The following is a 26,770-nucleotide window of genomic DNA, read 5'->3' as shown; positions in this document are numbered from 1 at the left end:
ACTTGGCACGTGACACGCACGCAGCCTTGAGTTTTGGTTATGTTAAAATGTTTTTTTAACATATTTAAATAGTTGAAATAACAAAGATGCACTTATTTATTTATTTATTTGAGAGCAGCTTATGCTAAAATGTAAAGCATTTTTATATATATATATATATATATATATATATATATATATATATATATATATATATATATATCAATATTTGGTAGCATGACCTTATTATCAAGTATATAAAACTATAGACTACAAATAATAATTAACCAAGAAAATAGCACTGATTTAGCTTGTCGATGAAGGTGAAGATGGAGACGAGTTTAAAGAAACTTTTTATCAGAATTAATCAAAGTAAATGAGAGTATAATTTTTAAGGAGTTTGGATGGATAATTCTCTTGGACTTTGTTTATTTCAAAGCCTTGAAAGAAAATTGGTTGGTCTAATTGGACCACAAAACGTTACTTGAATCAAATATCAAACCAGCCTAAATAGTAGCGACCTTATTCCTATAAACAATGATGTTGAAGTTAGGCAAGTAGAAAATTATATTCTTAAAGGATTTTTTTGCATGTAAACCCCCTCAAGGAGCCAATCACAAGGTGTTTTTCTTTTATTTATTTTTTATTATTTAAGAACCTAAAAATTAAATATTGGCCAGATAAAATATCAACCTTCTCTAGATAAAAATATATTATATCTCACCAAGTTTTAGCCAGCATACTAAACCATCTAATCTAAGTTTCAAGTTATATGTGTCGCTGAATTATTATTCATAACTAAATACTTCTTAGATGTTACTCTAACTTGTCATGCTGTCGAACTGTTCTCTAAACCACGTGTTAAGATATTAACTAAGATTTTGCAACGACTCCATGATCGTCTGATTTTGATGATCATTCTGCTCTCTTTTTGTTTTTTAATTGCTGGTCAACCATATATACGTATGATGTATCGAATTAGAAATTGGCGTTGACTTTTAATTTTCTCAATAGAAACAATCGAGGCCATTGAAGAAGAAAAAAAACGGCTGACTTCTTTCCCACTAATTATAATCCTTTTCACTGAGGTTTAAAAAGCGGAATGCTCGTTGGATTAATTTCAAGCCGAAACGAATGAATCAAGATTAACTCATTTACAAATTAATAATGTTTATAATTATTGATAACTCACCGATAAACCTACATAGTCCTAGAGAATTAGGATAATTTATCTTTTATATATTCTAATAATTACTATACTTTGATACTGTATAAGTAAATTGAAACATTAATTGCAAACCAAATGGATTTTATTGTAACTGGTTATTGAAAAAATAATCTCTTTTATAACAATTAAAAATAACTAGGAATGGTTTACTGACCACCCAAAGAAAAAATACCTTAGCTCACAAACAAGCATTGTAAAAGAAATGATGGTGTGGCATCATCTTATGCGTTGATTATGATAATTAAGAGTTAATAAGATGCTTATTCATCACTTTTATAGAATATTTGAAAGCATAGTAGTGTTTTTGACCAAGAGACAAGTGAGAAAAGCTAGGAGGGTGTCACAATTAAGACTAGAATAATCTTTGGTCTGGTCCTTCTCAGGCTGCTCTAATACATATGGATATATATATATAACAAGTATATCAAGCTAATATTAGTCAATTTATTATAAGACTAAAGAGAAGAAATTAGGTAAGAGAACAAATTCTCGGATAGAAATTTTAGGGGCGAGGGAGAGGGGAGAGAGAGAGAGAGAGAGAGAGGAGAAAAACTAAGGTTGATTATTATTTTTCTTTCCAAGCTTTTGACCACCATTTTAATTTTTCAGTACTATCAATCATACAGTCAAGGTAGAGAGGATTGAGATTAAGTACTACCAATCATACCTAATTTTTGGGTCTTGGTTTTCTGCTGGATATATATGAGTAGATTAAGATTATTGTATATTTCTCGTTCTACTTTTCTTCAAATATAAACCTAAAGAAGATTAATGGGATAATCATATCCATAAGTCTGGATATACAGGCCGATATACTCTATCATTAAACATCTATGAAGAACTTTAACTCGAGTAATTAGGTATATTGCTAACTTAATTAGAGACTCATAAGAATTAATATATTTAGAATTAATATAGGTAATTTATCGAACCATGCAAATTAGTGTGTTCCTTTCTCTTAATTTTACGAATATACTAAGCAAATACTTGAAATATTTTTTTTGTAAAAAAAAAACATACATATCTTATTCTAGACTGAATGTATTTTTCTTCTTTTTTTTCTTTTTCTTTTTTGAGGGGAAAAAAATTTTAATTCTTATAATACCGCACAATAGAAAGGGAGAGTTTGGACAATGGCCTATGAACAAGCCCAAAACTGCCGCGTCATCTTCAACACAAAAAGGAAATACATTCTTAAAAGTTTAAATAGCACAATAAAAAAATGTCTCAAATGACCCATTCTCATAATAAGAATGTACATAACCCTATTTCGATCTGGTCCAGTAAAGGCCTCCCGAGATGCGAGTCAGTGGCAGACAGTGCAACTATTCCCAAGCACTTAGGAATGGAACATCCATAAATAATACAAGACACACTTTCCAAATGGCACTGCATGCACAGAGAGCTTAGCATCTGGTAACTCTGACTATTGCAGACCTAGGCACACATAATCCTGCGAGACACCAAGAAGAAATTACAATGGAAACTATCAATAGAAAATTTTAAACAAAAAAAAGCAAGTTAGAGGAAAATAACTTTGGGTGGTTTTGTTATGTAATATAATTCCTCATGGATATAATCTTGGGAGTTTTTTTGCCATGAGTTTAACTGGATATTTGAGCAATTAACTGTAAAGAATAATATATTTGTTCTGTAACAATTTATGAACTGTATTCTAATGTCAAAATTGAACAAGCTATCTTTGAGGCAAAGTATATATAAATAATATGCAATTTTTTATATATAAAATATCTGTCTGAAACTCTGTAGTCTAACATTCTAATCAATTTGCTAGCTTTTGTCAATCGCAAAGCATGCATAGATTTCCTGACAAACATTTCATTGGCTTATCACACAATTAATATTGTTCCTATATATATGATTTAATCTAGAGATTTGTATACAATTGTGAAAACTTTTAAAATCTTATAATAATTACTATATTCTTTAAAATATTACAATTGTCACTGAATTATTGAACTACTTGACGACCACATTTGCGTAATTAGATCTAACTAACCATTGTCAAACATGACCTCTAATTAACATTAGATATTTTGCCGCTAGTATAAATTGCATCAAATGGTTCTAATGATATTATAATATAAGAAGAGAAAATTTTATTATTTTGTAAGAACTTAAGTACCATTATTCTTACTATAAAAGAAAAAGTTTTACTTATATTTTATAACTTTCTTAATTATCTTTTAGGAACATTCTACAAATTTGTGATAAAAAAAAACTAGCCAATGTAATGGTAATTTGAAGAGGGTTAAAAAAAATCAGTGACTATTATGGTATTTTAAAGAATCTTCAATTGCAATTATGTAAAAAAAAAAACTTTAATCTAATGGGATTTTCTCATTTCTCTCAAAAACTACTACTGTTCCTATGAAACTTATATTTCCCAAAAAAAAAAAATTAGAAAAAAAGAAAATTTCCCTTGAATTCTTGGTAACTTCATCATCAACAAAATCTCAAGGCTATTTCTTATTTAAACTACTCACATAATTGTGGGCCCCAACTAACTCTCCTAACTAACTAACTAACTAACGGTCACCCGTCTCAGCCCGCCAAAACCCATGCAAGAATCCACCCTACAAATTAATACCATCATCTCACAAACGCTATCTTCCATCTCTCTCTCTCCTCAATTGAAGCGAATCCCACTCCATGCAAGAAGAAGAAGAAGAAGAAGAAGTGTCCTCCTCACCATGCCTGCTGCAACCTTCATCCCCAAGAAGAATTCAAAACCCATCTCCTCCTACCTCTTCCACTTCTCCTCCACCTTCCCAACGACTCCATCTCCCACCTCCCTCTCTCCCCTGATCTCCAATACTACTCCAAGAAAACCCAACATCCCCCTAACATTCTACCTCTACCTCCTCCTCCTCCTCCTCCTCCTCCTCTTCTCCTTCTTCCTCTCATCCATCCCAGACCTCTTCTTCCACCCCGGCTCCCCACAAGTCCTCGAAACCGGCACTGCAACCTCGAACGTGACGGCGGAGGAACGCGAGTTCTGGGGGCAGCCGGACGGGATGGGCTACCGGCCGTGCATTCAGTTCAGCCTCAGGTATCGGCGAGAGTCGAGAAAAATCGGAAGAGAAGACCGGCGGTTCGTGGTGGCGCTTGTCTCCGGTGGGTTGAACCAGCAGAGGAACCAGATCGTCGACGCCGTCATCGTCGCCAGAATTCTCGGGGCGGCGCTTGTCGTGCCGATACTGAGAGTTAATGTCGTGTGGGGTGATCCCAGGTAGGTACATACATACATACATACATAGAAATGGAGTAGTGGTGAATTTATTTAATAAATTATTTTGGGTTAATCCTTAATAGATGGGTTATAATTTAGTTGGATTTCTTGGTTCCCTTTTGATTAATTTCGACTGGTTTTCTTTTTCTTTCTGTTTGTTTTTCTCAATTACTAGCGCATGATATGGGTTAGTAATTAATTTTTTATGCACTATGAGAAGAGTTATTTTGTGACATAAGAATGTGGTTTTGGGTGCAGTGAATTCTCCCAAATCTTTGATGTTGATCACTTCATCCAGACCCTTCGATCTGACGTCCGCGTAGTCCCCACACTTCCTCCATCGCATCGGAGCCGTCCACCGACGAAAGCTTCCCTTCCTCGCAACGTTTCACCCCTTTGGATCCGCAGCCGATTAGCCCAAAAGGTCCAATTAATAAAACGATTTAAACCAATTACAACTTCTTTTTCCCCCTTCAATTTTTGTCAATAAAATTGTTTTAATATTAATCTCTCAATATGCCGAGTTTTACCCCCTCCCTCCCCCCCAAATGTTTTGGTCTTTTCCAGTTAAACAAGAACGGCGTTTTGGTCCTAAAAGGCCTCGACTCGAGGCTATCCAGAGATCTCCCTTTGGACCTTCAGAAGCTACGCTGCAAGGTGGTATCCCCAAGGGCATTTACGTAATTATTGGAAATAGAGAATCTCTTACTCTTCTCTTGTTGTTGTTGTTGTTGTTGTTGTTGTTGTTGTTATACCCTGGCCAGGTGGCGTTTCATGCGCTGCGTTTCGCGGCGCCGATCCGGGAGCTGGGGGCAAAGTTGGCAAACCGAATGCGAGGCGGGGGTCCGTACGTGGCCGTCCACCTCCGGCTCGAGAAGGACGTTTGGGTCCGAACCGGATGCCTCCCGGGAATCGGACCGGAGTTCGACCGGGTCGTTCTCCGCGAGCGCCGGTCCAACCCGGACCTCCTCACTGGTCGGCTCAACCTCACCTTCCACCAACGCCATCAAGCCGGCCTTTGCCCTCTCAACGCTCTGCAAGTTGCCAGGTAACAAAAATTAGGAATAGACTCAATAGAGTGTGTGTGTGTGTGTGTGTGTGTATATATAGTTTGATGATGATGATGACACTGATGAAGGTTACTGAGGGGCCTGGGAGCACCGAATAGCACCCGGGTGTACTGGGCTGGAGGTGAGCCACTCGGAGGCGAGTTGGCATTGCAGTCGTTGAGGTCCGAGTTCGCCAACCTCATCAGCAAAGGGACGTTGGCAACCGCCGGAGAGCTCACCCACTACACGAACAAGTCATCGGCCCTTGCGGCGATCGACTTCATGGTGGCGATGAGCAGCGACGTGTTCGTGCCATCGCACGGGGGGAACATGGCCCGAGTCATGCAGGTATCAATATCACGCATACCAACTCACTGAGGCGACTCAGTTATATATATATATTTACATGAGAGTTTGAATTGGTTGCAGGGTTATAGAGCGTACACGGGGCACATGAAGTACATAAGGCCTAACAAGCATGCCATAATGCACGTACTAAGAGAAGCGGCGTCAGGGGCGACGGAGGAGGAGATAAGGAGGGAGATGAGGCGAGTGCATGCAGGCCGGATGGGAGGGCCGGAGGAGCGGGGGAGGAAGAAGGGACGCGACGTGATCGCGTACCCTGCACCGGAGTGCATGTGCCGTCGTGGTCGTCGTCGTCGCCGCCTTCTTCCTCTGTTTGTGTAGCTATATATATATACGGTGGTATCTTTTTTTTTTAGTTTTATTTTGTTGCTGGGAGATTCGATATGTCGAGATGTTAGCTGTATACCTTGTAAATAGGCTTTGAGAACCAAGTTTGTTTGTTTTGAATACATGCATCGACAAACTGATTTTTGTAATATAGAGGACACAGATGAGATCCACGTTGCTGTTGGCCATCTTATATAACAAATTAATTTTGTTTTTCTTAGGAACAAACTCATTTTACTGGTTATTACGGTGGTTATGACGGTGTACCAAAGAAGTCGTACGTGCAAGTCAACAACGTATTGACGGCTAACTGATGTCAACTTCAAACAGCTGAAGGATGTAAATCAAGTAACTTGGTAAACGGCAAACATGTAATGCAACAGAATATGATAAATGAAACGTTCTTTCCTCTGCAGCTATAGATTGACTTTAATAATGCTTTGATTCATTTTTAGAGCAGAACGGTGGTACAAATGCTTGGCGTTCCATATGAAGAAAATGATATCCGAATGCATTCGGTTCTAACATCATATAGATGCATGCAACATTAAATTAATTAATTAAAAAAAATCACTTGCAAAATCGACATTTCAAAATTTCATGCTAATCCAATATAAGGCTTGTAATCAAGATTAAGCACTTCAAATGCTTGTCAAATTTTATACATAAAACCTTTTCTGGTAGGGCGGCACTTCATCAAAACTGAGGGTCTTCTCTTCGCCTTCTTACTTCCCTACCAACACGAGATTCTCAATACAACACGCAGCTTCCAGCAACAAACACATCAAAAATTTCTCACTGGCGAGTGGCAGCATGTTCGCATCTACCATTTATTGCTCTTGGGAAACCATTTTTCTTTCCAACCTCTTCTACAGGAGAACATGACACAAAGCAGTAGCAGTATTAAATGCTCCCTAATCTGGTCTGAATTGAGTGCAAAGCTATAACTCTAATCCATCTATTTCGTTGCCCCTTCATCAACAGACAGGATCTTATCCATGGTGGAGAAGTAAGGCCAGGTGCTTTTACTTTTCTCGTCTCCCCTACTTTCCTATAAACAAAAGAATAGAATGCTGATTGTTCTGATGAAAACAATTGTAATAAAAACAAGATTTATGCATAAATTTACTTGATCTAATAAGAGAAATGAAACCAGAAAAGACCTAAAAGTTGGCATTTGCTCCCTAACAAACAACACCTCGAAATTTATCTTGATGTACTTGTAAGCTGGATTTCTAATTAAACATTTAACTAGAAGCTACTTAAAACAAAGTGGTTAATCTAGATTACGCAACTGGTACAACTGAGAAAACTGTGAGAGATATCATAGCAACCTTTAAACAAGAACTATGAAGAAAGTTAAGTAATCAAAGATCATCTAATATGGAAAAATCTTGTGAATAGCTACTGATTTCAAAACTACTATATTAATTTCAGATAACAAAGAGCCACAAATTAAATTGATTCGTGCCATCTCATTCATTGTTTTAGTATAAAAATTGCTGGACTCAGGCCCTGGGATTCAAACTCATTTAGCTTGCCAAGTTGTAGATTCTCTTTGAAAAGCTAGTCACCCTTTTCCAGACCCTCATGTAGGTATTTAAGGCAAAAACGCGTTGGATAATATCCGACCCATTCCCATATGAGCATTACTGATTATGAACGTAGATCTACCTATCTAACTTCCTATCTGATTTTTGAATACATATTTGAATGGTTATTTCTGGATATGGATATAGGTTGAAGACTACTACTTTAATATCTTACCTTATAGATTGAAAAATTATGAAAATAAGGATAATGTATACAATAAAGCTTGTCTTAATATTATTACATGAATTTCTAATATGTATTTCTGCCATATTATGCTATAGAATTTAGGGGTGATCATGCTTGAACTTGACTTGCCTTCACTTTGAGGAATTGCTTAGTTATGGGTATAAAAGTCATTCTATACCTATAGTTAATTTAAGTCATCTATACGGTAACTATGGGTTAAAAAAATTTGCGACAAAATGTCTTTCAGGCATTAAACTAAAAATACAAGTGTCAAATGACAAATACTCATAAGCTAGTCTATAAATGATAATAAATGCAAAACGTAGTATGTTTTTGATAAATGATTCTAAATAATATTTATCATAGATCTAGCACTAAATGTTATTTCTAAATAGAATTAAATTGCAAATGATAAATCATGTAGAATTAAGTTAAGTATAGCAATCTTGCTAGATCTTCATTTGTAAACCGCAAATTGGTTTTTTGAAGTGTAAAACCAAATACTTGAAAGAATGAAAGAAAATTTTACTTTTTAGTGGGAATTGAAAAAAGAAATTCTTAAATCCCTCCTAGATCTCATTCTCTAACTCCTAATCTTTATTTGGAGAATTAGCTACGACAGAGACCTATTGATCCAAAGGACTAATACGAGCCCTTATCAAAGAATTAAAGGGAAAAAAACAGGCGGAAAAGACAACTTCTTTGTCAAACTTATAAATGTGCCAGTATTTTTTGGTTCTCTCCCCAAACTGGCTACTTAAAATATTAAAAATTATAGAATGTAGTACTTTGCTATTAGCCCTATGTCTTAATAATGTAACCTTAATGGCTGGATTATTCTAATCTCAGTCATAGAATGATCTAACATAAAAAAAATTGACACAATTGAACCCCAGTCAGTCAAAAAATCCTCGATACATCACCTCTAATCACTTATGCTGCTGATTGACTCTTTGAATTTTCATTTTGATGCCGCCACATTTAGAAATATGCTTCTACTTCCTTTTATGAAGTTATTATCAGCTTTATGGGCCTTTTCTTTTTACTCATCATACAGGTGACAATTCTGATCTTGAGTAGACACTATACTTGAAGTCGCATGTACAAGTGACAGCCCAGTAAAACTGGAATGATATTTTGGTATCATTCAAAAGGTCTTTATCCATCACATCTAATGCAGTCCATTGACAAAGCAGGCCTATGGTTAAATAAAAACCAATCCTAATATTTGACTTGTCCTACTTTCAGCTACTCAACTTCTAATGCAAAAATAGTATAAACTAATTAAAGTATCCTTATTTTACTCTTACGAAAACAAATAAGGGTAAAGAGTTAGCAAACTCTTCTAAGACATTCAGACTATTCGTGCAGATGCCTCGATAACTTATGGCTCTCCCCCCGATTTCTTTGATGCCAGAAGCTATAAAGTGGGGATAACCTTTTTTAAAAGAAAATAAAAAAAAATGCAGTCTGTTGACTCATCAGACTAATGGTTAAATAAAACTAATCCTAATAGTTGAAATGCCCAAATATCAGATATCCAATATCTAATATAAAATAATAAAACCTAATAAAAGAAGATTCTCAGGTTCTTAAGGACTTCTCAACATATCCATGGCATTGTTCTGATGGCTCTGAGACTGCCGAATACTCCAATAATTTCCATTTCCTATCCTTTATATCAGGGCTCTGTGCTCCTTTATTATGTTATAATCTCAAGCATTCAGTTATCCAATAGATGTTGCAATTGGTAGAAAAACAAAATATCCTATAACTCAACTAATGGCAAGAAATGGCATTAACAATTGAAACTTTAAATGGATCATCTTGCATTTAACTACTATTATCATAGACATGAAATGAGGATGCATATATAACTGACGATAGATGGCAATACCTCATATTTTTGTACCAGTGATGCCCAAAGAGACTTGCACTGTGATGGGGTACGACTCATTCCATCAGCCAACATATTAGAAGATATCTCTTCCCAAAGAACCATTCTTGCTTTCACAGCCTTAAATTTGCTATCCAATTCAGCACGCAATTTTATCAGTCTCTTAATTTCTTCAGGCTTCCATTTGTTCCGTTTAGCAGATTTAACTGTCGGAAGGGGGTCTGAATTCTGAGGCTCCTTGCTTGTTACTTTTCTTTTGCTTAGTCTCAATTTGTCTCCTGGAACTGAGCCATTGGGGACTTCTACAGGCTCAAGTTTTGACGACCTTTTGAATGATTCCCAAAGACCTTCCAGTTTTACAGGGCTCTCACTTGTAGATGCATCTTCAGGTAGTGACTCCTCAAGATCAGAATTGTCACCTGTATGATGAGTTAAAAGAAAAGATCCATAAAGCTAAATATAATTCATAAAAAGAAACAAAACAAAGCATATTGAAATTAATTATGCTTAGCTATACCAAAAGTGAAGGAAATGTTGCCCCAACTAAGTTAGACGCCATAGCTAGCAAAAGAACACAATTCAAATGCTAAAAGAAAGAAATTCCCCAAGAGTTTTCTCAACAAAAAAAGTATACTGTTCATTTCTAGAAATAATCAATTTGTACTGCAATATTACTCAAATGCAAATTTATAAATCACATCAGCAATGGTACCTTGAGATTCCTCTTCAGTGGGGCTCTCCATAAAGTGCTTTTCATCAGTGTCTTCATCCATGTTCTTGCTTGAAAGTTTATTTGGATGTCTATCAGCTGGTTGATTGACTGCAGAAAAGTTGGAGTTCCCATGAAATTTTCCAGATAATTTTGTTTTCAGTTCCTCAGTGAGAACTCCAGTTGTATTCTCCAAAGCAATTGCAATAACTTCAGGTCTTTTACTGCTGTATTTTCTCACCATCTTCCTCAACACTTCAGATACTATCCGTTCCATGTGAGCCAGTGGACAGTTTACTGGGCAGCTTGAGAGTGCAGCATGTGCAGCTTTGTAAAGTGCATCTAATAGCTTTCCTTTGTCAAGCCATAGGCATCGTGTGGTAATTTTTATTTTGCCTTTCAAACAATTTTGTGATAAACCATCAACATTCTGCGGGCGCGAAATTTCCATACTGCAATAAATAGATCAAGAAACAATGAATGCTTAATACCAACTTCCCAACACCCATTATTCAATTTCATCATCTTTCAAGTGAAAGATGAACTGAAGAGTCTGTTAGAATACTAGAAATTGTCGAAAATCAATTTAATATTAACATACATTCTGGGAAACAAAAAGAATAAGGAACATAGATGATTTTCCATGTGAGAGGGGAGGGAGAGTAATAGGAGAGAGAGAGAGAGAGAGAGAGAGAGAGAGAGAGAGAGAGAGAGAGAGAGAGCAATATCAAAAAGAGGAAGAGGTCGGACCAAATGGAAAGAGTCATTTCATGTGGAAACTTTGCCCCAGGAACAACTTTCCAAACACCCAACATATGAACTGCTTCCTATCCCTCTAGATTTTCCTAAGGAAATTGTAATTCCCATGGATTCCTATGGGGAATTTTTCTATCCAAATAGGCCCTAATTGTATTCTGATTTAGGAAGTTATCCTAATATGAAGCACAAAAAAGCTTCTTGCTATAACTCATTCAAAAGGCAGGAGCACAGAACTTCTAACAAAGTTATATTGGAACCAACCATCAGAATACCACTTTCTGACAATAATGGCATCATAGTCATCACCTACACAAACTAAAAGGTTGATGGATCTGAAGTTAGTACACGGTACTCATGCATGATTAGAGTTTCACTTCACACGTAAAACAGATAATCTTTCCCATAATGGAGGAAAGGCTGCACACAACTCACCCTCTCTAGACAATGCATAGTGGCAGCCTCAATGCATTGGACTACTACCTTTTGGCCTGATATTAAGGAGCCCTTCATTGCACCAGTTTCTTTTTATAACAGGTTTTAAGCTGGCTCCGATTTGCAAAATAACTTCCAATGTAAAACATGTATCTCTCCTTTTGGAATATAAATCCCGTAGCCATGTCAATCAAAAGATCCAAACTTTTCATAATCAAGCCCAAGTAATGAATCACAAAAACAAGATCTTAACATGATATGATGCATAACTGCTATGAAGAAAAAGTCCAGACATGCTCTAAGGGGTGCTTCTTGGATTAATATACTTAGCTCCATCCTATTGAGAAGCCTAAGTGGACACCTTTGTTCATGTTAATATTTAAATTGAGGTATGTTCAACCAATCGATTGACTCATAAAGATGCCCTAACATTTCTTCCGATTTCTCCTAGTTAAATCATGGAAACAACCTCTCCAACAGTGGAGAGTAAAGTTCCATACATATTTTCCCTTCCTGGAACCGACACTAGCAAGAGACGGGAACTTCATGCACCAGGTCAACAGTATAAGATTTGCAATTATAGTATCACAAGAATTACAATCTCAGTTATGAAATCAAATGAACACTAAAAGTCAGCTTTGAGCTGTTACCTAACAACGATAATACCATCCGATGCTATCCTTAACCTCTCATTAATGCAGAGCTCTGCTGATGTCCCAAATGCCTTATCTCCATCACTATACATCAACTGAACAGCCCAACATGTTTTAAAGAACTAAATTTACAAAAAAGAACAAACAAATGAGAAAAACAAAAAGATTTAAAACATCAGATACCTGCAATTCTTCTTTTCCTAGTGAAATAAACCCATTAGACAAAACCCTTCTATTCCTGAGATGTGAAACACCGAGCATCTCTCCATTCTTAATTACCTGCAAATAATAGAAAACATTATGGCATTGACTTAGTCAACAGGTCATAATCTTATATACAAGGTGCATGAAGCTAAGAGAACATTATGTGTTCCAGAATGATAAATATAAACTACAATTAAGTGTGAAACCTTCTCCATCAACATTAATAAATTGTAAGGCATACCAAACAGCATCAGTACACTCATTCTACATCCAGATGAATTGACCACCTCCTATGAATGAATCCTTGTCATGTTTTCCGATATAGCAGTACTAATATCAAAATGTCGATACAAGCATGACTAACATCATAATGGTGTATGATAGTGTAACTGAATTAAAATGCTAGAATTATATCCTAAAAGTGCTGTCTCATCACAGGCATGCTCTATAAAACAAATAGCAGCTCTGGGTTTCAGCTTTAAGGCTTTAAGAAATAAGAACCCTAATTGACTAGTAAAATATCTTCAATTGAGAAAGGCAATAACAATTCCGAGATAGTTATAAGACAGATACCTAACAATGAAACAACCCAGAATTACAATGAAACAATTTATTTTCTCACAATAATTACCTACAGATCCCTAAGGATTTTATAAACAGACCTAAGGATTTCAAATTTTAATCTGGATTCGTCTACAAGTTGTTAGAATAAAACTTATTTTCTCACAGTAATTCAAAAAATACTACACGTTTCAACAAGATCACATATATATGGGACAATTATATAAAATTTCGAAACAATTTATCTAATAGATCGCAAAAACAGCAATGTTGTAGCTCTAAGATATAAACTAAAGAAGCAGCATCAGTGTATCACGTCTACTAAATATTTCAGCTTGCACATTAACCAACAATCCAACAAAGGTGAAAAACCTCACTGCATAACTCCCAAGTCATGCTACCCAACTACCACCATGCCTTCTGCATGTAGGCATGCCATCAGCATGGCACATGCATTGTTCCATTGGCAAACAAGGTTTGCCATGTGTCAACACATTGCATGTAGTGGCACATGGCATCCCAGCCCACAGCTGCCAATGTATTGAAAATCAGTTGGGTGGCTGCCTTGGTGGTGGTGCACCCCGATCACCATGCAAATAGGAAGCCGACCTTGAAGTGCAGCTGGGCGCCTTGGCGGTTTGGCAGCCCACGGCTGCCAATGTATTGAAAATCAGTTGGGTGGCTGCCTTGGTGGTGGTGCACCCCGATCACCATGCAAATAGGAAGCCGACCTTGAAGTGCAGCTGGGCGCCTTGGCGGTTTGGCGGCCCACCCTGGCACTTGACAGTAAGGGTGTAAACAAGCCTAGCTCAAGCAACTTGAGCTTAGCTCGGCTCAGCTAAAAATTGGAAAAACTCCAGCTTAAGCTCGAGACAAGTCGGCTAATAAGGGCTCAAATACAGCTCATTTCCAAAATCACATCTAGAAGAAAAACAAATCAAATAATAGATGAATTTGGGGAAGAGCTCAAAACTATCAAGGCTACTCTCTTTCTTTAGTTTTTCGATATGGGAATAGGAAAAGCAAATGCAAAAGCAACAACATAAAAAAAATAAAGCCATTTAAATAAATGTAATGGCGAGGACTTGAACCCTCGATCTCCAATGCAAAAAATAAATGCTTTACCAGCTATATTAGAGAGAAGGTATACTTTGTTGAACTATATATATATAATACAGTATTACACCATATCGAGTTAATTCGAGCCAAGCTCGAGCGAGTTGGGTCTGGCTCGGCTTGATTATTTGTTTGAGCCTAAAACCTAAGCTCGGCTCGTTTAGAGCTTGAGCAACTCGCTAGCAGTCGATCTATTTTGACAGCCCTACTTAGCAGGTCGCATTTGCGGAAGTTGTATAGGGCCAACTATGTCGGTTGATCAGCAAAGCATTTCGACTTGGCTTACCGGCTAGGAAGCGCAGACACTTCAAATAGCATGTCCGTGTCTAACACTTGTCGAACACCAACACTCATTGGAGACTTGTTGGACACATCTCAAACACTTCTAATAAGTATCCCATATTTAAAGAAATATAAATTGGAGACTAGTTGGGGCTTTCGAACACTCTTGAGATACATTTTGGACATAAGATATATCATATGCTGCAGATATTTATAATAGAAATCATCCATTGCAATAATTTTCTATATATTCTGCAAAAATCAGAAGTCAGTGGATCCAAGAAAATGAATATTATTGCAGAACTGCAGATTACTGCAAAAATCACAAGTTCGCCTATTCCATCCATTGTGGTAGTAATTTGCAATCTTATAACCTATAAATGTAATATATAAAGGGAAAAACAATGTTTGGTATATATTCTCAAAATATTGAATTGTAGTATCACATATTAACATTATCATTTTTGCCTTATTATGATATTTTTGTGGTATTGTGCACACTTTGATTATCTCTCATGAATAGATTATGCATTCTAGTGTATTTATATTATAAGCGATCTTTTAACATATTAAAAATGCTACACTACATAAGCGCTTGCATATTGCCTAGGCATTATGCAATGGTCAAACTGCCCGCATATTGCGGGCACCTTTCAAAACATTGATGGTTGCACCTGGACACAGCTTATATTTAAAAATGTGAACTCCTTATATTGAAAGATGTTCAACATGTACAAATCTAAAATGGACATAAAAACAAGCACTTGTTATGATTTTCATTTAATACTTATTTTTTATGATATTGCAGCAAGAAACAACTTGAAAACTAATTATTGATTACATCAAAGTAATCCAAATATTACTGATTACAAAGTGTACTAATTGTCAGATTTATGCCTCCCCGAGAAGTTACAATTTCTTAAGTTTTTCCTAATTGTTCTAAAACCTTCTGAAACTTTTCAATTGAAAATGAAAATAGTAAACCATTAAAACTGTCAAAACTTAAACTCCACAAGACTGAGTGGACCAAAATTCAACTACATAATTGAAACATTAATTCAAGTTGAACTATAGTTCATTGGGACAATTTAAGCTTAATGTCTCCTACACAATTAAAGACCAGAAATTCAAATGTTGTCTTTTGTCCTAAAACTCTTGGTATTTTAAATGGACACCTGCATTCAGTCAACATAATATGGTATTCATTCTACAAGGTACACCATACGCATGTATAAAGGCAAGTACCAAGAGCTCATTTTCAAGAAGAATAATAGATTGATCTTCCAAGTTATATCAAATTCATGCATGCTTAGCAGGTCTACATTACTCTAGCCCTTCTACTGGTTGAGAACAAAATATTCTTATCCAATATCATTCTTATCATTCATTCTTTCCTTCAAAAGATCGTCACTATATATGTATTGAAGAGAAAAATCACACACACATGTATATATATGTATGGTATTGACATAGGTGAAGAAAGCTTGAAGATTATCTGCATGATAATAACTTACAGTAGTGTGTCGTATGCCAGTAGACCGTCCAAGTAATTCATGCTCTTTAAGAAACAAGAGTTCTCCGTGAATGGGTAAAAAGTGCTGGGGCTTCACAATCTGTAGAACTTCCTCCTACAAATTTGAAAAGTTAATGACATATCATTGAGGGTTGAAGACACCGTTTAAGTGGGTGCAACTCGTACGAGAACATGTATTAGACTATATACGTAATATACATTTCTTCGTATGTGCTAACTGTTACACTAGTAGGATGGGACAATTCTCCCTTTGATTTAATGCTGGTCCTTAATGATATTCACTTATTCACTACCCACAACCCTATCCAGCAGTACAGTGAAGGGTTGACACTCTCTGTTTGCTATGTCTTGTGTATGCATGAGTTCACGTGTTTTCACCTCCCCTGTTAAAAGCCCCTTCCCAACATGTGGGAATGCTCTCCCTCATCCGGCAGCATCCCCATATAACTAACCCATGCCACAATCAGCACCATTCAAGATTTTGTTCCAACAACTGTACTTTGTAGTTGGTTAATATTGTTGGTTTTTCTCTTTTGTGCTTAAATAGAACACAGGTCTAAATTTATTTTTGCTGTTTTACTTGGGCCCTTATTTTATGAAAAGCATAAAACATTGAGCTCTATATTCAGTTCCTTAGCTCCAACGAGACTACAGCATGCCTGACGTTGACCATTTGTAATTTAGCCTACTGTAGTTGCACTCACATCGAAGGAATGGGAATCTATTGATACATGTGTATGCAGTTATTATATGCAATTGAACTTTCCCACCTTCTTTGTTCATTTTGTAACTAAACAATATTGGATCAACCAGGCTAGCCCAGGTATTAACAAGCTTGACAATAGACGGTCCGATCAACCAAAGGCTGAGAGTTTGGTTTTGGGTGTTGACAATTAGTTCATGATCACTATATACATCTTACGTCGCAAAGCGAAACAATGTTGACTTGTCCCAGTTGCACCCCTATCAATAACTGTTTAGCAACCAAGAAGACAAAAATAACATGATGCAAACAGCAAAATGGAAGAAGGAACCAACAAGAACATGTCAAACAATATTCTATTATCAAGGACCAAACTCACCAGCTCTTCACGATAGGCATGCCCAGAAGTATGCAGGCCCTCATTTTTACCCATCACAATTGTGGATCCAAGATCTGATATGCGATTTAGCATCTTCATTACCCTTGTCTCATTTCCAGGTATGACCTGTTGAGTGGATTTGAAAACGCAACAAGTCATTATATATTAAAAAAAGTCATAAATGTGTATTACTATTTTGCACCTGATTGATCAAAAAGATCAAGTTTACATTGATGAAAGAGTTCCAAATAACAGCCTCAAATATGACAAAGTAAAAAAAGAAAACAAATTCTTTTATTCCAGAAATATGCTACAGGAAACACACTGCCAGTTAGTTTATACTTTATATTATAACTCCAAGTAAACAATTTTGTTGTGTATGGCTCACACTGTGCCTACATCTATCTCCCTTTTCATGACAAAAGTTATACCTTAAAGGTCATACTGTTACAGAAGAAATCACTCTAAAGTTCATGAAAGAAAGCTGATTTTCAATTTATGTTTGCAATTCTCTCTCGGATGAAAGAAGTCCCAATGTAGAAGGTTTGATCAAGGGAATGCAATACTATTCTTGAAGATCCATTATGTGCCAACGCCTTGCTCGGCTAATATCTTGGTGCGAGTTTGAGCATATCGAAAACAGAAAATTAGTGTTACAGATGTCAACATAAATCAAAGAAAATATGAAAAAGAAAAACTAAAATAATAAGATTTTGGTGATATTAACTTCATCAGAAATACTCATATAGGATTATTAACACATTTAAGCCGCAATAAAGAGACACAAAAAACACCTTTGCTGAATAGAGAATCACATCATCCTTGTTCAGCTTGAGAGAATGACTGCCCCCATATGATGCAAGATTTAGGGCAGCTCGCGGTTCTGCCTGACACAATATTGAACACAGTAAAATGCTAGCAAAAAATCCTAAGAGGACCTCACAGGCACTATGAACAATTCTTGTGAGACAGGAAAAGCATCTTACTTGAGAACCAGTGGTAACAATCAACAAATCTTTTGGGGCATAGGCATCAATATCCTCTATTTTCACCTGCACAAGTTTGTCTTTGAAAAATTTAGTCTGCTTGCATGGTATGACAAGGTGAGGTTGACTGGATATCCAAATGATATATGATAAGTAACATAATATAGTAACACAGAAATCATCTCTTTGTATGAGATCTTGGATATCCTTTATAATGTGCCTACCAAAAGGAAAGCGGTGAAAATAATTAAAAAATCTTATATATGATACCAACTCTCTTTCAGAGCAATTTTTACAAAATAAAGGATTATATGCTTCAAAGTTTCGGTTCGTTTCAGTTTTGACCCCTAGAAAAAAGTTAATATTTTAGGCCAACATAGAATGGTTTTAGCCAATTGTAGTCCAAATAAATTTCAAAACCAGAAATTTTGATAATTTTGACTTTAACCAATGAGTTTCAGCTTTAGTTTTCATTAAGTTTTGGTTGTTACTATTCAGTCTCGGGTAAAACTTCAAACTATAAAATTTAAGAAAAATATACCAAGAAAATAGATATGTATGAAAGAATAAAATCAGTCAAGTGGGCACCTCCATCAACATGTTGCCTCCGAATGTACAAAGATATTGAAGGTAATATACACATAAACAGAGCCACCAAAAACAGTGGTCTTCGTATGCTTGTGAATCATAATAAAGTAATTCATCGAGTTTGAGGCAACCTTGAGTGTATTGACTATTGATGATAAGATAGGTGAGCAGCCTGAAATCAGATCAGTGGCAAATATATAGCAGTAAGAACTAAAGGATATAGTAAGCTGATATACATTAATCATGGCTATTATTTTAGATCTTTCCTCAGGCTCCAAAATTCCCCGAAAGGAAAATGATCTCATTGTAGATAGATCAGATAGATGTGGGAGAAAAGGGATGACTGTTAATTACACCTCCACGAGCAGTTTTTTCTGGTCTAGCATTCTTCAATATTGTATCCTTTTTTACACTTTATACTATGATGAATGGTATTGGTTATGTTTGAATCATTTGTCCACTGCAAGCCCGAGTCGTCTCATGGCCACTAAGTACTGCTATTTTTATATATAAATCGTTAATATGTAAAACCTTAATAAGCCATATCTTTACATCTTTCTTTTAAATTATTGACATCATCAATCTCCTTGTTACTTCAACTTACACAAAATAAGTTGAAACACAAGACATTATTACGTACTTATATACCTAATATTTCTTCTCTTGCTAAATCAATGATGTTGATTCAAATATAAAGTCGTGTGTGGTCATGGAACACTATTCCAAGCATTGGAGGGAGAATGAAATAAATAGGGCATCCTTGCAACAAAACAAGATAGGGACCAATAAAGTGAGGTAGTCCTGAACTGCATGGTTCCAAATTTCAGCCAATTCCGGGCTGAAACTAATCCAATGACTGATTTCGGCCGATACCAAATCCATTTCGGATCGGGATCTGCGATATCGACTGAAACCGACCGGAATTAGGAGAGAGAAAGAGAAAAAGAGAGGGTGGAGAGTAAGAAAAAAAAAAGAGAGAGGAGAGAGAGAGATAAAAGAGAGCTCATCGGAGGGAGTGAGAACAAAAAATACCATTGGAGATCGTCGGAGAAGCATTGCCAGAGAAGAATCAGAGAGGGAGAGACTGAGAGAGAAGGGAGTCGGTGAGGGAGAAAGAGACTTAAGTGAGAGAGAGAGAGAGAGACAGAGAGAGAGAGAGAGAGAGAGAGAGAGAGAGAGAGAGAGAGAGAGAGAGAGAGAGAGAGAGAGAGAGAGAGAGGAGGGAGAATCGGAGAGGGAGGGATTGAGTGAAAGGAGTCAATGCAAGAGAAGAGGAGAGAGAGTTAATGAGGGGGAGTCGGTGAAGGAGAGGGAGTGGTAGCAGGAGAGTGAGAGATAGTGGGAGAGTTAATACAAGAAAGAGTTACCGGAAGGAAAGGAGTTAATGGGAAATAAATCAATAAGAAAGAGAGTAGGGGAAAGAGTTTGATAAGAGAGAGAGAAAGAACTTTTTTATTTGTGAGAAAAAGAGAGTGTGAGTAATAGAAAAAGAGATAAAAATTAAGAAAAATAATATTTATTTTTTTATTTTTAGATTTATATGTGAATAATTTATATGTATATCTTATTATTCTTATTTTTAAAATATTTAAAAAAAATTTACATTTTAAGAATTATTTTAAAATACAAACCGATACGGACGATCCATACCGCCAATACTGCTGCTACGGCTAATACATATCGTTTTTCTAAACGATCAATCATGATCCTGATTCTGATACTTGAAACCTTACTGAAATGTGTTTAACTGTAGGCTAAAGTAGGGGTCCCGGTGCAAATTTTTCATATGAATATAGAAAATTAGAAATATGCTCTAGATTGATTGGTTAACAAAAACGTGAAAGAAAAAAAAATGACACAAAATATAAAACCTCACAAGCCCATAAAAGGGATAAGCTTAATCCTTAGATATAATTATCATTTATCAAATTCTGTAGGAAAAGAAAGGCACATAATTGTCAGGTCATTCCATACCAAGGTTGAAGGATCCATTGGTGCCTTTCCATCCTTGAAAGCAGCATCCAAATAAGTTCTAAGTGACATGCCAACAAATACCTGTTCCATAGTGAAAAGAATTGACGCTTGACAAAGGAAGAAAAATTTGACTTAGATCACAATTGCAAGCCAACCAGTTCCCTAGGAAAGTGAGTAATAAATATATAATTAAAAAACTTGATGTTACCAATTTTCGGCCAGTTAAGTCGGCAGCGGCTTTGACACTTCCAATACGATGTATGTTAGAAGCAAATTGTGTAGTTATTACTCTTCCTTTTGCAGCTGATATATGCCGTACCAATGCATCCGCTACAACAGATTCACTGCTAGATCTTCCAGGAGATAGCACGTTCGTTGAGTCACTCATCATCTTAAGAAGGAGAAAAGAGAAAAAAAGGAAATATCAGGACTTGTCTCTTTATGGGACTTGGGAATTGATGAATAAACATATACACAAATCCCAGATTCTGCAATATGACCAATGACTAACAAGTATCCTTGACAAAACCTACAGAACTTCATCTGATCCTAAAAGGAAGGAGAAGCAAGCAAGATGTCAAGATGCTAAACTTCATAGTCAGGGCTTTGGTTATTAATCTTGCATCTCTCAGGTTCACATGTGGGAATGCATTAAAATCAAATTGTGCCTTGAACAAGTTTGCAAGACATATACTTGAAATTATTTACTTGTTGATAGAAATACAAGAGGCCTGAAAATCTTGTACAGCAAAGAAATTAAAAGGATTAAATTCTTTTTGCTAAAAATTTAAATCAGTATTATATAGACTGATCAACTGCATAAGAAACTAAGCAGTGAAGATGCAAAATAAGACCCAAAAAAAGAAGATCCCATTATTTGTAAAACTTACCAGAGTCACCCCTTCTTTGGAAAGCTCCTCTAATGCCTCACGGTCAAAAATTTTGCCATCCACTGGTGACTCATCAATCTTCCGAACAAAGATTACTCGTAAGACTCAAAGAGTCACATTGGAAAAACTAAATAAACAGATGCTATAACTGATTAACTTACTTTCCAGTCACCAGTATGAAGAATTGTACCATCACTGCAGCGAAGCACCAGACCGCAACAATCAGGAATTGAATGAGTTACGCGGATGGGCTCCACCTCAAATGGTCCAGCAAGGAACTTCTTTCTAACTTTAAAAACCTTAAGCCTGGATGGTAGGAAAATTCCGAACTCCTTCAAACGCTTCTTCATTAGCTGTCAAAAAGTTAAAGAATAGCACCAACATAATTACTCAAAATACAGCCAAAAAAGCCTGAGGGAATGAAGGAGAAACAATCAGAGAAGACAATTTTCTTGGACAATGCAAAACCCAATGGGGAAAGTCTAGAGAAGAAAAGATATCTTGTGATATAAGTAGAAGGTGTTGGACAATGATTTGCCATCCAGAACAAACCAGATACTGATCTTCTTAATAATAACAACCCAATGCCTAAATGTAATATGAAATACTGAAATAAATCATTATGGTGCTCATTACTGGCATATACCTCCATTGTGAAAGATGAAGCAAATATTGGTGTATCAGAATCCAGTGCTGGGATAACCTGTTCAAATTGACCAATGCATGAGAACCATTCTTAGACTTGTTGTCTAGATAGACTATAAAATAACTATTATATATCATGTCCAGGTATTAAAATATTAAGCAAACAATTACTTCTAATGACTTGCTTGCAGATCTAAACAAGCACTCCCAAAAGCTCTTATAAGTTGCAAACAAATTATCTGATATAAAAATAGGTAGTTTTCTGCAAGAATGTCAAGAATCTGTAAGCAGGAACTGCCCCCACTATTTGACTTAATCAGTAGATAACACTTGGGACTTCAAATCTGATAATAGCATTATAATCCCATACGCAAAGCATAGTAAACCAATTACATAGTCTATCTAGACAATTAAATCATGGTAAACAGCTCTGAAATCTTCTGTTTTGACCAATTAGATGATTAGATCTGCTGTTAATATATACAAAGCGTAGCAAACCAACTAAATCAATTGGATAGTATATCTAAACCAATTAATATTTTTCTAGATCCTGAGTATCCTACCAAATAGGAAAGAAATGTAAATAGCAACAATACTTCAACTTGAACTTTAGCTAGCATCTCAAGTAGCATGAAGAACTAGAAACTTATAGGCCTTTGGAAAACATTCTAATGTGAACTCTAAAAGAATTAATACCTGCATTACAATATCTAGAACAGATGTCTCACAAGATTTTATGCATACAAGATAAATATATATATATAATAAAGACTTCAAGTTGAGCTCTTCCGTAATCGGCCTCCAAAAACTAGAACGTAATGAACAGTAACAGTGTGAGGCTTCATTAGAAATAAGAGATAAGAGAAGCAGATGGAATACTTTACCCAAGGCAATGCACCAATGTGATCCTCGTGGCCATGTGTTATGATTACTGCTTCAATTTTGTGTCTCCACCTTTTGATAAATGTGGTGTCAGGTATAATTTTTTGGACACCGAACTCATCATAGCTGATACGCATGTAAAATTGCTAATCAGAAGATATCTGAAAATCAATAATGATGCAGAAATGCACTAAAATATTTATATGAACAGCAAGACAACTGTAGGTACCTCTGCATAAGGCATGCAAATATGATCCATGAGATATAAAACATAGAGCAAACGTAAAGTAAATGTTCTCATCTTTCATCTTAAATGACGCAACAATAAATTATGACTGCTATGCTACAATAAGCATTCTAGAGAAGAGAGTAGTTTTTTCTAGTATGAAGAAAGGATTTTCCTTTTGTAAAAAGAATTTCTTTCATTTAATCTATTTATTTTCGTTTCTTTTTCAAAATAGAACCACCGACTTTGGAATCATAGGTGCTTGAAAGTGTTCTCTAACCCAAAGGACTAGTCGAAAATTGCACCCTAGTGCGAAAGCACAGGAGATTGAGTAGAAAATCACAAGAAATTTACAGTAGAGTCCCTCTTGGTCATCAATTTTATTTTCTCAGATTATTCAAAAAGCAGGAATGCTATTGCAAGTATCTAAATTCTGGAACTTTTTGTTACATTGAAATGCATTAAAAAATCATGATATTGGTAGTGAAAAGCTACTGACTTTGTCTACATTGAACACTGATATATCCAGATTGCTTTACAATTTAACAGAACATTTAAGCTAATATTCTTAATGTCACGTACTCTGGGAACATGATTCCAGCATCAATCAAGATATAACGGTCATAATTTCCTACAAGCATGCAGTTCATCCCGATTTCCCCAAGACCACCTATTGGGAGAACTCGGAGTGGTGGACCATCTAATCCTTCATAAAACTGCTCCAACTTACGCTGAACAGAATCCTCCAAGCTTTTACCCAATCCCTCAGTTCTTCTGGATCTTCTACGGGGCAATTTAGATTCACGAGCACCTAAAAGGAAAAAGTCAGTGCAACCACAGGAATTTCATGAAAAGATTAACCCTTAATGTAGCTCCATTAAAGGCATTTCTATATTTCACGAAAACAAAAATTTACAATTTCTGCCAATGAGGTATTACTTCCGCCTACAACAGTAAGTGCTTTCTACAAGAATAGCAGACAAGGAAAACTGTTTAGGCTGTATGAAAGAAAACGTACGGTTTGTAAATTTGGCAACCCACTGCATCAAGTCAAAGCTCCAAACAGACAATACACTAATATCTTCAAATGTGCACTTAGATAGTAGAAAATAAAATCGAAGATTTTTCGTGATCAAACGTATTATCTATCCCAAGTAAATGTAATTGGTTCAATATTTAGCATGAAGATACCGACATCCACACATAAGTCCGGAAAAAACGCCCAAATGGATTTATTTTTTCATTCCATCCATTTCAACCAACACCCAATTCTAGGAAAGCAACGTACCAAGGACAAATTTAAAGTGAGGAATTATTAGTAACAAAAACAAATCAAAGAAGAGACCTTTCGCCGTGGATGGAGATCCCACGGAGCAACGGACCACGGATTTCCCGACCTTGGGTCTGCGAGCGAGCCTACAGGGGCAGAGAGAAGGGACGGCGACGAGGGAAGCCATCGCTCACCTCACGGACAGTGAGAGGAGATGAGAAGGAGAGGGAGATCTCGGAGAAGTATTCTGCGACGGAAGTCAGAAACCCTAAAACCCTAGACACTAGCTAGGGTTTTGGGATCGGAGTGGGTTTTAGCTCCCGGAGTGAAGGAAAGAGATGAGGCGAGAATGGAAGCGGGAAAGAGAAAAAAGAAAGGAAAAAAGCGCAAGTGAGAGCAAGCGTTTCTTTACCTAGAAGTGGAAATATCTTTCTCTTATCTCCTCCATGCTGCGGCCGCAGCCCCGTACCGAGTGCACGTGACTATTGCTTCCGGTGCTTTGAGATCCGTGCAGTACAAAGGGATAAGTTGGGTTATTCCGAGTAGTGCAGTGGCCTTATTTCTTTGCCAGGTGAGTAAAATCCATGGTGACATTAGCCTCCCTTCACTTTAGAATGATGAATGGGTTTATTCTATTATAAGTTTTTTTCATACTGATATAATAAGTAAACAATAATTTAGACTTATACTAGTATATTAATACCTATTTTTCTCTCCTCTCTTTTTTTATCTAATATTTTTATTTTTGTCAATTATTATTTTACCCTTGAAAAGACATCACTTTTACGACTAGCGTTTCCATCTCTCTTTTTTATCTTCCTCTACTCTCACTTTTTCTCATTCATACATTATAAAAAATATTTTAGTTATTTGTTAAACTATTATTTTAACTATATATCACATTAAATATAATTATTATGCACTATACTAGTATACAACTAAATACTATAATAGTTTATATCAGTATAGGCCGTTAGTATAAAAAATTAAAATAACTATACTAGTTTTGACCTTATTCCGCAAGTGAGTGAAGCCAACAAAATAAACAAAATTAGTATTATACTTTTGCATAAAGATGTCATCATCGAGCAATATACTAAACTAATTAGAAATATATAGTAATACTATTACTTTCAGCTAACTTAATAAACTCACTGTTTTTTAGTAACCTCACTTTTTAGCTCAATATTTTTATTTCCAAACTTTCTATTCTAAGATCCAATCCAAATATGAGAGAAGTTATTAATAGAAACGAAGTTAGCCTTCTTCCCAACCTGTTTATCAACTTCCATGAAAAGTTTGTCAACTTCATGCAAATTTTTTTCTATCTCTGGTTATATATGGATTGTTTCATAAAAATGAGATTTTTAATACCGTTGTGTGTAGTGGTACTATTTAATTTTATTGACAAGTTAGATTTTCAATATCTATAGAGAAGATAAATAGAAGATTAATTTGACTGGTCTTCATACGGCTCCCTTTCTCTTTATATGTATTATTTGAGATAGTGTTACGAAAAAACTCAAATTAATATACTATATTTTCTATTGTGTAAATAGAATGAGTTAACTACATTCAAAATGATATAATCCGACCATAAGATTCAAGTTAATTAGGTTGAGTTGAATTAAATTTAAATTAAAGTGCATAATCTGCATATATAAACCCAGTAAGGCGAGTGTGATTCGACTTACTATGTCTCTACTCCTATAAATAGGAGTAGTCATTATTTATTTGTTGTCAAGAAATAAATAACAGTTTAGCCACTTTTTTATATTATTCTCTCTTTAATCGAAGTCGTTTATTTTTTTAGGAGTATATGTAATTTAGAAGCCTAATTTTACCTCACAATCCTAGCCACTATCAATATCCATAAGCCGCCTACTCATACAGCGAACCTTCACCACCTCACAACCGTCCACCACCCTCCAACGACCGCCAAAACATCGAATTTTCGATTTTGTCCAATTTTGACCCTTCTCCACAATTTCACTCATATTTTTTACTCTGATCTCGAAGTCACCTAATTATAAAGTCATTAAATCTATAACTCGCAAGACTGTCTTTACTAAAAAATCTAAGAAATTTCTCACAAATAG

General features: G+C 35.8%; 2 protein-coding genes across 2 annotated transcripts; one reads left to right on the top strand and one right to left on the bottom strand.

The window, feature by feature from the left end:
* The first annotated feature begins 2,460 nt into the window (after nt 1–2,460).
* LOC140792218 (O-fucosyltransferase 37) lies at nt 2,461–6,262 on the top strand. The gene is made up of 7 exons (XM_073143072.1): nt 2,461–2,512; nt 4,145–4,460; nt 4,719–4,884; nt 5,028–5,117; nt 5,225–5,508; nt 5,599–5,857; nt 5,939–6,262. Exons 1-7 carry the CDS (start codon nt 2,461–2,463, stop codon nt 6,194–6,196), a joined length of 1,425 nt encoding a protein of 474 aa, XP_072999173.1. The 3' UTR covers nt 6,197–6,262.
* A 528-nt stretch (nt 6,263–6,790) lies between these two features.
* Nucleotides 6,791–25,063, bottom strand: LOC140792768 (ribonuclease J). The gene is made up of 17 exons (XM_073143955.1): nt 24,747–25,063; nt 23,984–24,212; nt 23,178–23,301; nt 22,295–22,351; nt 21,810–22,001; nt 21,649–21,726; nt 20,967–21,149; nt 20,759–20,839; nt 18,197–18,262; nt 18,005–18,097; nt 17,211–17,336; nt 16,109–16,222; nt 12,615–12,710; nt 12,429–12,526; nt 10,591–11,039; nt 9,879–10,297; nt 6,791–7,253 (listed from the first exon to the last, which is right to left on the bottom strand). Exons 1-17 carry the CDS (start codon nt 24,856–24,858, stop codon nt 7,161–7,163), a joined length of 2,610 nt encoding a protein of 869 aa, XP_073000056.1. The 5' UTR covers nt 24,859–25,063; the 3' UTR covers nt 6,791–7,160.
* Nucleotides 25,064–26,770: the final 1,707 nt, after the last annotated feature.

Source organism: Typha latifolia, chromosome 7, assembly GCF_019914945.1.
Source record: "Typha latifolia isolate L0001 chromosome 7, TyphaL0001v2, whole genome shotgun sequence".
Taxonomy (NCBI): domain Eukaryota; kingdom Viridiplantae; phylum Streptophyta; class Magnoliopsida; order Poales; family Typhaceae; genus Typha; species Typha latifolia.
This window is presented reverse-complemented; position numbering and strand designations above follow the sequence as displayed.